Source organism: Poecilia reticulata, chromosome 14 (assembly GCF_904066995.2).
Source record: "Poecilia reticulata chromosome 14, P_reticulata-male-v2, whole genome shotgun sequence".
Lineage (NCBI taxonomy): Eukaryota > Metazoa > Chordata > Actinopteri > Cyprinodontiformes > Poeciliidae > Poecilia > Poecilia reticulata.
Genome location: NC_088843.1, coordinates 5,342,140 through 5,353,908, shown reverse-complemented (window position 1 = coordinate 5,353,908; position 11,769 = coordinate 5,342,140). Strand labels below are relative to the sequence as shown.

The following is an 11,769-nucleotide window of genomic DNA, read 5'->3' as shown; positions in this document are numbered from 1 at the left end:
TTTGCAGGCTTGAAAAATGTTTAATATCCAAACAGTTTTCAGTTATGGTGGTAATTTAATCATAGCCTCAGTAGAAAGATGCCAGTTTCACTTTTTAAAAGTGTATGGATTTATGAACAGACCACAATGACAAGTCAGTTGAATCTTTAATATGCAACACCTATATTCATTCATTATGCAGCATTTTATCCAGACTACAGGCGTATACCAGAGCAACCTATAGCAAGAAACCCAGAAACATTACCTAAAAATATTAGCATTCAAGATGTTCCTGACAGTTCACCATACGACACAGCTAAAAGGATTAGCAATACTGTCAATTAGCAAGAATCCAAAAGACAGACTGTAGAATCAGGTTTTGCTGATGTCAAAAGGAGTAGTGTGGTATTGTTCTCCAAACTTCACTTGTTCCATCACCTGAGAAAAAGGAGATCAGTTAGATTTCAGGTAGGCAGGAATCCCACAGCAGATGCACCAAAACAGGAAGTTGTTTTTAGCCTCTTTAATACTTATGATGCAAAAACTCAATATTCCTGGAAGGTGAAACCTTCTGTGTAAAGACTAAGACATTTTCCTGTTTCTCACTGGTAATCTCACCATGACACTTTCATGTGATTGAATTAAATCTACATCTTACCACAGAGGCGTGGACAAAGTGCGGTAGCCTCCATGTCCGATCCTTACAGAGGGAGAGAAGAAGAAAAAAAGTCAAGTCTCCATAAAAAGTCAAAGGAAGATTTGATGCTGCGATTCAGGATGTTCAGAAAACCAAGGGTCACCACTGTACAATCTGCCGGTAATTCCAGCTTTTCTCAGTTTAGCTTTCATCACAACAATACAGCAAAGTAAAACACATTTCACACGCAATGACTACCTTCCATTCTGATCCATGTGTTCAGGAGGCAGCATCATCTGCAGGATAGAAAACAAGTTAGAGCAGAAATATTCCTTCTGACAAAATTCAGATACATTTTAAATGACTCAGAAAGCTGGATCAGAATAATCGTCAGTTGTCGCATCTGACGGCACTTCCTATTCCAGGTTTTCATCACTGATCAAATGACGCTCGGTAGCAGAGCTCTGACCAACCAAGGCTAATTTCTACACCATTTAATTCTATTAAACTAAGATGCAGCATGTTTTGACCCAGGGGTGTCAAACTCCAGCCCAGGGCCACCGTCCTGCAGCTTTAGATGTGCCACAGGTGCAAAACACTGGAAAGAAATGGCTTAATTACCTCCTTCTCATAGAGGCCTGCTAATGACCTAATTATCCTATTCAGGTGTGGTGCAGCAGAGGCACATCTAAAAGTTGCAGGGCAGTGGCCCTCCAGGACAGGAGTTTGACACCTGTGCTTTAACCCATCTGATGACAGAAAGGGAAATTTAATCTGATGAATAATAGCTATAAACGTGGTAAAACTTACAAGATCCACTTCAAATGAGAGGCTCCGTGTTTTTTGGAGGGAAACCAGATTTCAGGTAACTCGTCACCATGCGGGCACCTTTAAAGAAAATATGGAAATGAAAGGTTAAATTAGTTGTACTCAATTGGTCAAACCGCTTCCATAAAATAAGTTACTGCTATTCGACGCTCAGAAACTAAGTGATCAACACTGAACAATCTGCCGGTAATTCCAGCTGTATAGTTCAAGTTTCATCATAACAAAAGCAACCAGATTTATATCAATTAAAGCTACGCAAGAAGAAGAACGTACCTTCATCTCAACTCTGTCCTCTTCAGCTTCCAGCAAGTAAAAAATCTGGTAAAAGGAAAATGTATATTTAATGAACGGATTTAGTTTGCGGCACAATCTAAACCCATCTTGAGGTTTGAGGCTCAGAACAGTGACAGAAACATCGTCAGTTGTCGCATCAGACGGCACTTCCTATTCACAGTTTTCATCACTGACAAAGTTTAACTAAAACGGCTGGAAGCATTTTGTATTAATTTACCTTTCAGAAAGGACGGTGGGTCCAGACACGACGGGTTGTTGAGTTAGTCATTTTTCCTGAAAGGAAGAAAAAGCTTTTAATAACTTGCAGCATAAAGCATAAAAGCTGAAATCAAACACTGAGAATTAACACTCATTTAGAGTTGGAAACTTGGGCAATTCAAGAATATAATCTTAAGTCATTGCAGTAAATCTGGCGCTAACGTCGTCCACCACGTGGCTCTCCGAGGCCCATTAAACTACATTTTGCAGCAGCTAACAAAAAACACGACGTTTATCCAAGAACCCTGCTACTAAAGCGACGCGCAGCGATTTAAAGCATCTTGAATTTTATTTAGAAAATTGTTATACCTTGTAATAGTAAGGACTTCTCTCGTCTGACAACGACCAACACAAGAGAGCAGAAGCAGAAAGGAGAGACCAGGAGGTTGGTGTGCTTTATAAACCGCGACAGTCGCGGTTTTATGACGTCAACCGCATCCTTAAAAATCAAAAAAGATTATTTTCTTTATTTTAAAAGTAACATATTTTATGGAACAAAGCAAGCAGATAACCTCAATTTCAGACACAAACTTTATCTGATAAAGTTAATAGAAAATATAATTTTTAAAATGTTTTTGCAAAGCTGCTGTTCAAATTTCAGATTTTCATCACTTTTTAGACTACTTTATCTTGCTACATTTCGCTTCCTAAAAGCACGTCCCGCCGTGCCTTTCTTTAGGAATAGCACAAGAAAAAAACGAACAATATAAACGCTGACTTTCGTAGTGTGCGTTAAAAAAGTAAAAGCCACTAGGGGGTGCTGTTTACACATCTTTCTCGCCAGTAGAGTTGGCTACTGTTCAGTCTTTATAGGACCAGTTTGTCTGTGTGGAGTGTTGTCTTTGGAGGCTGACTTCTTCATTATGAGCGCTTTGTTTTACTACATATATCTGGAGTTTTATCACATTTACAATACCACCTCTTGATCTGCTTCAGGTAAAGTTTTTTCTTTTTGTGTCTATAGATCGTGTTTCAATCCAAATATCCTTTTGGTTTGTTCTGTAGAGATTTAAATTTTTGCTGTCCAATTTGGTGATTCAATAAAACGGCTAGAAAGCTTTGACTGTGTTGAATTTGCTGAATTTCCTTGCATGTACAATGGATAAAATTGCCATTATTTATTTATTTGAAAGGGGGAAAAAAACACTCTTGTAGCAATTACACACAATAATGCAGGTTTTTATGTTTTTATAAACATAAAACTTGCAATAATCTGGCTAAATCAGTCTGCACATCATTAAAATAGTAATATGTTGGAACACCTTGCAAAAATTGTCCAGATGTGTCAGAATTTGAGGACATCTCTTGTCCACAGATCTCTCCAGATAACCACATGGATTGCATGGGACAGGGTTCTGCACACTGGTTAAGAAAAACCTTTCGCTCATGAATCCAATCTTTTGTTGATTTCAATCAGAAATGCCTCTTGAACTTTATCAGATAGTTTTGGATCAAAACTGGCTGTTCATGATTTCACCAAACTTCACAAGACGTACAAAGTTATATTTTGGAAAGAGCGTTTTGTTTTTGTGTCGAATGCATGACTTTTTTTAGAAAACTAGATCTAGAGCTCCATTTAGAGAATGTCATCGTCTTCCAGAGAGTTTTAGGAGATTTAACACATCCTGTGATGGTTTCTTTTGTGAAAAACTTTCTCCTTAAACACACAGAGAAAAGAATATATTTCAGAAATTCCTGCAGATTCTTCAGTGTTAATGTCAGGCTCTTGGCAGCCTCCCAGTTTCCATCCATATTTTTAGTAATTAAAGAGAAATGTCTGGTTTTATTAATGTTCCATGTTTTCTCAAGTTGTCCAACTGCCTTCAATGTGACTTTCTGTGGATTTCTGTTGCTCCCCATGACCAATGAGCTGATTTTGATCCTCTCTGCAAGTATCGATTTAGAGAAAATATGAAGAACATTAGACTGAACTGAACTTCATTTCAGGTTAATCGGATTCAGTTCAGATAATAGCAGGTCTGAACCCAAGAAGGCTGAATCCTTTGTGACTCAATACAAATTTAAGCACATTTATATTTAATCTTTTAACAGATTTATTATATTTTCTGATTCAATAATACAGTGCATGTGTCACAATGATTGAAAACAAACTGATTCTTCTTTAACATCTACTGAGCACAACATTCAGAATCAGATCAACAGAATTTGCTTCCGGCATTTTTATTTACAACATACTCTGCCCATTTATTGAAATTAATGTAAGATTTCAAAAAATATTTTAAGTTCAATAATATGCACCATCCCATTCAAATTATTGAACATTTTCTTTTAAACTGTGAAGATCTTAACTGTGGCTTTTGCTTGGTTTCTGAAATGAGTCTAAACATGGCAAAGTGCCATTGCTACCTGCTCTAAAATATGTCTGTATGTGTCTCTCATAGTGTGGCAGTGATTCTCTCTAGGTTTTAAAATAACTGGCAGCATGTTGCCTCCTGTGAAGAAGGACAGAATCATCACTCACCTCCCAAAGGTTGGTAAACACAAATAATATTCCATAAAAACAAGAATTATTCAGAAATCCCTTAATTCTGAGGGATAACTCAAATCTGGGGATGTACGTTCTGCATGTTTCTGCAAAATCACGATCTGAAGCTTTATCAGGTAAAGGTAATTATAAGTTAAGATGGGATTTAGACACAGTGGGGTAGTAAACGACAGAGTGATTATTTATTGTTGACTACTTCTCTGTATTTGACATTTTACCACATTACAGCTGCAACCTTCAGTGTGTTGAAAGACGCCTTCAGTCCTGATCTGAGCACAAATCTGAAATCTCTGGGTGTAGATTGAACCAGCATTTCTCTTGATTTTCAGCCAGAAAAACTATTTTCATTTAATCCAAGGTTTTCTTCCGTTTGATATGTCTTTAGTGTTTTAGTCCAAATGCAGCTCTGCACACCAAAGACGGCTTCCACCCACAGGTGAGAGCTGCATGCCAGGTTCAGAAGACGGACGGCGTGAGGTAAGATCCGTTTTTACAGCCTCCACACTGGGATATGTGTGGAAGATAAACGAATTAGCTCTGGTTTGGGCCGTGAAGTCACGCTAAAGTATGTCTGAGGGATCAGCTGATAGACGTCTGCAAAGCCTGCCATAGCTGACAACATTATTCTGAAAAAAAGAGAAGGCTGAAGATTTCTTTTTTAGGAAAAGAAGAGGCAAAAAATTACCACATACAAAAGGAGACACCGATACAGGAGTAATTGGAGCATTATATTAGATCAGTGGTTTTTAACCTTTTTTGAGGTACCGAACCCACCAGATGCGCATTCACTGAACCCTTCTGTAGTGATAAATAAAATTTGATTCCCCCGACTGATTCCCCTGATTGATCTTGAGGTGACCCAACTAGAGTCTAGTTGGGTCACCTCAAGATCAATCAGTCTTCTTAAAAGGTAGAGTCTCTGAGAACAGTTCTTCAAAATATAGTCAGTGTTTCCAGCAAAGTTGAGCTGACTGTCCAGGAACGACCAAAGGTATTTAAAATTTGCCACAGTTTCAACAGGTTGGCCATTGAGAGAAACTGGAACCACTTTAAGGTCTTGTTTAGATCATTTAATTGGCTCTACATTCTTAAGAGAATGAACAATTAATAAATAAAGACTTTGCGGTATTCTGATTTTAGTAATGTAATTATATTAGTTGTGTTACCACCCCCACGCCACTAGAGGCAGTAGCAACCCCGAAAAGATGCGACTAAGGAGCAGATTTAGAAGTAAACCGAAAGCTACAGAATTTCGTAAAAACTGAGCTTTGCTGAAGTAAATAAAGACACAAGTTCAAATCCATGCTGAGTGGAGCTCCTTCAATCAGGGCTCCTCCGCAGCTCTGATTGGCTAAGCAATGTAACATGATCCTCTGCAGCAAGTGATGGCAAAGCGGGGCATCATCACGACTTTACACAAGTGTGTCTTTACCTCCGCGGCAGAGGCTCTGCCGAACCCCTGAGACCGACTCACCGAACCCCTGGGGTTCGATCGAACCCAGGTTAAGAACCACTGTATTAGATGATTGTGTGAAATCAGCCTCTAAAGTAATTTTCCATTATAATGTAAAGTCAAAGCTTGTGCAGTAAACCTGAGCATGGTTCCTGTTAACACCCAGAAACGTTCTTCCATAAACGTAGAAACACATCAGCAAAATGTGACGAATGTCCAACAATTTCTATGAAATATGTTTGAAGTGTTGTTGTTATTGCAGACGCTCGTTTCTATTATTTGAAAATAATACAAACACGACTTAATTACACATTTAACGTCAGTCCTTTGAAATATTTACACCTTTACACCAGTTGCATCGTTTTTCAGAGAATTTGTTAAGAAATTCCTCTACGGGACAATTTGCATGAAACACAATTTCACAAATTCATTCTGAACTCATCAATGTTGAATTGCAAATATTCTGGATTTGACTAACTTTTCCATTTTCTGTAGTTAAAATTTTCAGGTAAAAATCCAAAAGTTGGCAAAGTTAAACGTATTTTCTGGCTTTCTGATTCCAGCTTTAATATCGCCAAAGTCATCGTTGTGGGAGACGTTTCTGTTGGGAAAACCTGTTTAATCAGCAGGTGAGGCAAAGTTTACGCAGAACGAGCTATTTTATAATCACACAGAGTTCATCACTATAAATGCAAAGGAACATCCATTTAATGCTCCTTCAACTTTTTCACATTTTTCTCCTATTATAACGACAAACTTTAAGAATTATATTAAGATTTTATCTAAAGTGAAAGGAAAATTACTGATGCTTTTTAACATTTTCCAAATATTATTATTATTATTCATTTAAACTCGCTATGCATGCCTTTCAGATTTTTATTTTCTGAAAAAAATCAGAAAAGTTTTCTTCCACTTGACTGTCAGAGTACTTTTCATTTATTTAACCTTTATTTTCCCAGAATAATAATAAAAAAAACTTCTTTTTCAATAGAGTTCTGTCCAAGATGCAACAACAAATAAATAATATGTATGTCAGAGAACCGGCCTCAATAACCTTTATTTTAGATTTAAAAGCACTAAGCAGGATTAATTATGTCAATCTAAAAGTTTCTTATAGCTTCATGAAGAGAAAACGGAGTGAATGAAAACCCAATTCAGTCCAAACAAAAGGAGAAGATTGTCAACAATATGGACCACTTTGTGTTGGGCTGTCACATGAAATCCCAATGAAAAAATGTGAAAAAGTGAACTTTTGAAAGCTTTTCCTCAAACATGGTAAATTTTAAGCAATTTTTCAAACTTGTGTTACAGAAATTTGAACGAGTTTTCTGTGATAATCATTCTTCTGTATGTTGAAATGAGAGATGAGACTTTAATCTCATAACGTTTATAACGTAACCAGTTCTGGGTAGTTTGATCACCGTTGTTTTACTCCTTACTGTGAGCTCTATGGCGTTAATTAATCAAAATTATGAGCTTATGTGTTGATGGAGGAAAAACACACAGCGCTTGTTTCCGATTCTCAAATGTTTTTGATGCTTTTCTTTGCAAAGTTCTGAGTTTTCCTGGTTTCTCCTTCAGGTTCTGCAGAGGAGCGTTCGACAGGAACTACAAAGCGACGATCGGGGTGGACTTTGAGATGGAGCGCTTCGAGGTGCTTGGCGTTCCCTTCAGTCTGCAGCTGTAAGTCCTGAACTGGCAACAGATTTATCCACTTCTATGGATAAATGCGTCACAAAGGAATCTGTGATCTCCCTTTTATTTTATTTTATAATTATGAGATTCTAAAAAGTTGGACCTAAGTTCCCTTCAATGTGTTGATTTAGTGTAACTTCACAGTAATAAGCTGCCAGTGTGTGGTTTTATTTTGAAAGTGTGTTTAATGTTTTCCAGGTGGGATACAGCAGGTCAGGAGCGCTTCAAGTGCATCGCCTCAACGTATTACAGAGGAGCACAAGGTGAGCGCTGCAATAATCTGGATCTAAACTGAGCTGACTTGTATCTAATCAAACTGTGTCCCCAGCCATCATGGTGGTGTTTGACTTGAGCAGCGTGAACTCATTGGCACACGCCAGGTATGCAGCAACACATTGTTTTTAAAATATTTCCTTCTCCTTCTGCATCTAAAACTGTGGATTTGTGTGTGCAGAGAGTGGCTGGAGGATGCCATGAAGGAAAACGACCCGTCCAGTGTTTTACTGTTCCTCGTCGGGACCAAGAAAGACCTGAGCGTGGGTGAACCTAACGAAAGAGAGACTGTGACCAGATCAGAGCCGAACCGTGCGATTCGCTAACAGATCAGTCAAGATGGAGCAAATGATTTCGTTTGATGTCTTTGACAAAAATTGATATGTAACAGATCTATGTCTGGAAGATTGTATATGGATAAAATAATCAGTTGGACAAATGTTTACATTTTGAATAAGCAACATTTTCTAGAAAAATATTGAAAGATTGTTTTTAAAAAACTTTGAAAAGGAGAGAATTTCATCGCATCTGGGTTAACTGTAGCATTTCAAACGTGGGAGTTTTGTATGATAAATGCTTTTAAGGGGCCTAGTTAAAGTCTAAGATTCATCTCCAGTTGTAGAAACTTCTTAACAGTTTAAAGAAGTGTTAGGAGGGAATTACTTTTTCACTTGCATCCAGATTGATTTCAGCATCTTTTTTTCCCTAAATAAATTATAATTTTAAAATAAGTTTAATGCTCTGAGGCACATGGACATGAAAATAAATAAATCTGTGAAGGGGGCAACAGTTTTAAAACGCAAAGACTTTTTCTGAAACATGAACTGAAAAGGAGGTGAACTAAGACACTAAATCTTCTGCCAACCCTGAGTTTATTGGTTATTTGTCTTGAAAGATGTGAGGATTTACTTTCCCAATATTGATGTTTTATTTCTAGTCTCCTGACCAGTTGGCCGAGACGGAACAGGAAGCTATCAGACTATCGCAGGAAATCAAAGCAGAGTACTGGGCCGTGTCTGCAAAGTCAGGTGGGCAACAAAGTAGCTCCAATCAGAGCTTTACGCCTGAATCTGATTTTTATCTCACAGACGTTTGATTCCTTTTTGTTTTTTCAGGAGACGGAGTCAGGAATCTTTTCCTTCGTGTGGCTTCTTTGACTTTTGAGGCGAATGTTTTGGCTGAGCTTGAGAGGAGTGGGTCGAGACACGTCAAAGACATAATCAGTGAGTTGATCATTTACCACAGTTAGCTGCTGTCTGTCTGTCGTCTCATGAAAAGTTTAAAAAAATGTCTTTTCATGCAGCTAAAAGAAATGATTTAAATCATTAGTTTAATGAAGTCCAAACTGGGGAAAAGTCAGATTAGGACCACAAGCTTGCGTGTCTTTTATTGGGATTTCATGTGACAGACCAACAGGAAGTGGGGCGTGACTGTGAAGCAGAAGAAAAGGGACGCATTGTTTTCCAAGGTTTATTGACAGAAATCTCCAAAAACTGTCTTCCCTCCCAATGTCGGTACTTTGAAGGACTCTTTATTTGGCTGAACTTACTGTCTTTGTGAAGTAGCTTAACCTCAGTCAGGTTAAACGGAAAACATCTGTGAATGTTACTTTCCATGTCTTGATACAGATTTTCAATGAGATTTAAGCCACAATAACTTGTCCCAGTAATTATTGTGATAAACGATAATATTGTTGCTTTGGGACCATTTTCAGTGACAAATTAAAAATGGCCTAACACAAAGTTCTCATCACACTTCTGGAAACTCTGTAGCTGACAGCCATCTTGGTAGGTATCTGTAGCTATAGCAGTTTCTACGGAGTTCCTATGATGACAATAAAACAATACGGGTCGATCCTGATAGCAGCAATTTTGTTTATATTTCTCTTGCACAAGAGTGTCAGAATACTTTATTTAGGTTGGTGTGGGAGCCATGGTTCATCTATGCTTTGTGTTGCGGTTGCCAACCAAGATGGCGATTCAGTGGCTTGAATCACTATTTAGTGCAGGTTTGCTCTCTCAGAGAGCAGACATTTTGAGAGAGCAAACTTGTATTGTACTTAGTTATTGTGCAAGTTTATATCTACCACTTTAAGCTCTAAAGTGGAAGATATTTTAAATATTCAAAATAAAATAACAAAAAGCGATAAATGAAATTGCAACTCAAAAAATATGAATCATCAGATTGGAAATGATCTATTATTTTAGGTTTGAAGTCATTTTCTTCCACTTCATTGTCTGTTATTCAATAGACAATGGGTGTCTATTGAATAACATCCATTAATCTCTCCATTTCCTGTGCAGCTGATTCCGTTTTTCATCTATTTGTTGTCGGTAACCTGGCGTTAACATGCATGCAGCTGGAAAACAAACTCTTGATTTGATTCATTTGATATTTGTGAGAAACTTGAAGATTTTCTGACGTGTATTTCTGTTGCACACAGGAATCACAGACAGCTCAGAAGCCAATCATAAACAAAAGAAGAAGGCCAACTGTTGCTGAGAAAGCCTGATCTCACTGGTTCCTAAACTGGTGTGGATCCCCTGAGCTGGGCTGTCAGAAGCAGCAGCAGCTCAGCAGGCTGTCTCTGCAGGATCCAGGAAACCACTTGAGAAAAATATTTGTCATGATCCAAGTTGTAGCTCCAACATAATGCCTCCTATTGAGCCTGCAAACAAGTCTGTTAGCAGAATGACTCAAACTGTTTCTCAGGAATGTTTAGTGCTGACCAGATTTGCAACAAGTAATTCTTTGTCGTATTCAGGATTATAAAGATAATTTTCCCAAAGCCGCAGCAGCACTTCACAAGAACATCGTCTGTGTGAACCAACATTTTATCCCGTTAGGAGAGGATTTGTCTGAATATCGTCCTCTGTATCTCTTCCTCCCTGCTGACCTCTGGTCATGTGTCTCTGCTCTTGCTAATATGGTGCATACATCGGATCAAATGACCACTGTCATTCCCATCATGCCTCTCTCCGCTCCGACACAAGTGCTCATATGATCTGGGAGTGGAAAGTTTGTTTGGTGGGAGAGTCTCAGAAAGCGGAAAGGAAAGCTTCATCTTCCTAAACTATCCTGCTGGACATTTAATCCCAAAACGATTCAAACTCCTGGTTGATTTAGAGGTTGGAAGGCCTCCTTGCCATTACCCTAATCTCCAGAGTTTCTCTTTCAGGATTTGACTGAGCCACTCCAGTGTTAATATTTCTTCCAGACAGAAGAAACATTCTGGTAAAATTATTATATCAACTCATATTACATCAGGAGTGTGAATAATTTTGGGCTTAACTGGATATCTTTGGAGAAAGTATTGAAATGTTTTTGTAATTCATTGAACACTTAAAAATGTAAGTTAATAAATCACTTGATTACATGAAATATCAGGATTTATTATATTTTAAATCTCTTATACCAGCGATATTAAAGGGGAAAATGTTATTCCTTCCCCTGCGCCTCCACAATCAGTCCCTCCAGACTAGCGGCAGCAACAATGGACCTGTGGATCTGCTGAGCTCATCATAGGAGCTACTTCTTAGTCCAACGCAGGTAAAACTATTGCTAAAGGCTTAATGGAGAAACACTGTTGTGTTGAGCAGGAGCGTCTTAAAGAGACAGAACCCCAATTTTAAGTTAAATTTCTTTGAAGTTACACTTCAAAATTGAAAAAAATTGTACTTTGTGCCTGGAAAAATTCATTTAAATTTTGTTTCATCTCATTGGTTTTACGCTAAGAATTACTAACACAGAGTAAGTTAATATTTGCAAACCCCAAGAATCAAGTGTGTTTGCTCTTCTGCTAATATTTCCATTACTGGTTCCATGAAAGTATCACTGAATACTTTC

General features: G+C 37.9%; 1 protein-coding gene, 1 long non-coding RNA gene and 4 other non-coding genes across 7 annotated transcripts; 1 reads left to right on the top strand and 5 right to left on the bottom strand.

The window, feature by feature from the left end:
* Window positions 1–127: 127 nt before the first annotated feature.
* Window positions 128–2,400, bottom strand: LOC103475610 (uncharacterized). Its single transcript, XR_535346.3, has 7 exons — window positions 2,306–2,400; window positions 1,956–2,011; window positions 1,718–1,762; window positions 1,427–1,504; window positions 875–912; window positions 638–679; window positions 128–417 (listed from the first exon to the last, which is right to left on the bottom strand). It is a non-coding gene; the product is annotated as an uncharacterized LOC103475610 (long non-coding RNA).
* Window positions 759–833, bottom strand: LOC145554969 (small nucleolar RNA SNORD65). Its single transcript, XR_014091022.1, has one exon. It is a non-coding gene; the product is annotated as a small nucleolar RNA SNORD65 (small nucleolar RNA).
* LOC145554974 (small nucleolar RNA SNORD49) lies at window positions 980–1,056 on the bottom strand. Its single transcript, XR_014091026.1, has one exon. It is a non-coding gene; the product is annotated as a small nucleolar RNA SNORD49 (small nucleolar RNA).
* rab34b (RAB34, member RAS oncogene family b) lies at window positions 1,341–11,304 on the top strand. 2 transcript variants are annotated; one of them, XM_008427388.2, is made up of 11 exons: window positions 1,341–1,481; window positions 4,399–4,487; window positions 4,888–4,979; window positions 6,519–6,584; window positions 7,537–7,638; window positions 7,849–7,913; window positions 7,979–8,030; window positions 8,105–8,186; window positions 8,861–8,951; window positions 9,039–9,146; window positions 10,367–11,304. In XM_008427388.2, the coding sequence occupies exons 2-11, from the start codon at window positions 4,440–4,442 to the stop codon at window positions 10,423–10,425; spliced, it is 765 nt and encodes a 254-aa protein (XP_008425610.1). In that variant the 5' UTR covers window positions 1,341–1,481; window positions 4,399–4,439; the 3' UTR covers window positions 10,426–11,304. The 2 variants fall into 2 exon arrangements, with proteins under 2 accessions (XP_008425610.1, XP_008425611.1); XM_008427389.2 differs by lacking the exon at window positions 1,341–1,481 and adding an exon at window positions 2,789–2,932.
* Window positions 1,593–1,665, bottom strand: LOC145554970 (small nucleolar RNA SNORD65). Its single transcript, XR_014091023.1, has one exon. It is a non-coding gene; the product is annotated as a small nucleolar RNA SNORD65 (small nucleolar RNA).
* LOC145554966 (small nucleolar RNA SNORD49) lies at window positions 1,838–1,912 on the bottom strand. The gene has a single exon (XR_014091020.1). It is a non-coding gene; the product is annotated as a small nucleolar RNA SNORD49 (small nucleolar RNA).
* Window positions 11,305–11,769: the final 465 nt, after the last annotated feature.

Coding starts and splice junctions, on each gene's coding strand:
- rab34b (XM_008427388.2), top strand. CDS start 4,440: ATGTTGCCTCCTGTGAAGAAGGACAGAATCATCACTCACCTCCCAAAG. Junction 7,914..7,978: donor GTATTACAGAGGAGCACAAG/GTGAGCGCTGCA, acceptor CTGTGTCCCCAG/CCATCATGGTGGTGTTTGAC. Junction 9,147..10,366: donor ACACGTCAAAGACATAATCA/GTGAGTTGATCA, acceptor TGTTGCACACAG/GAATCACAGACAGCTCAGAA.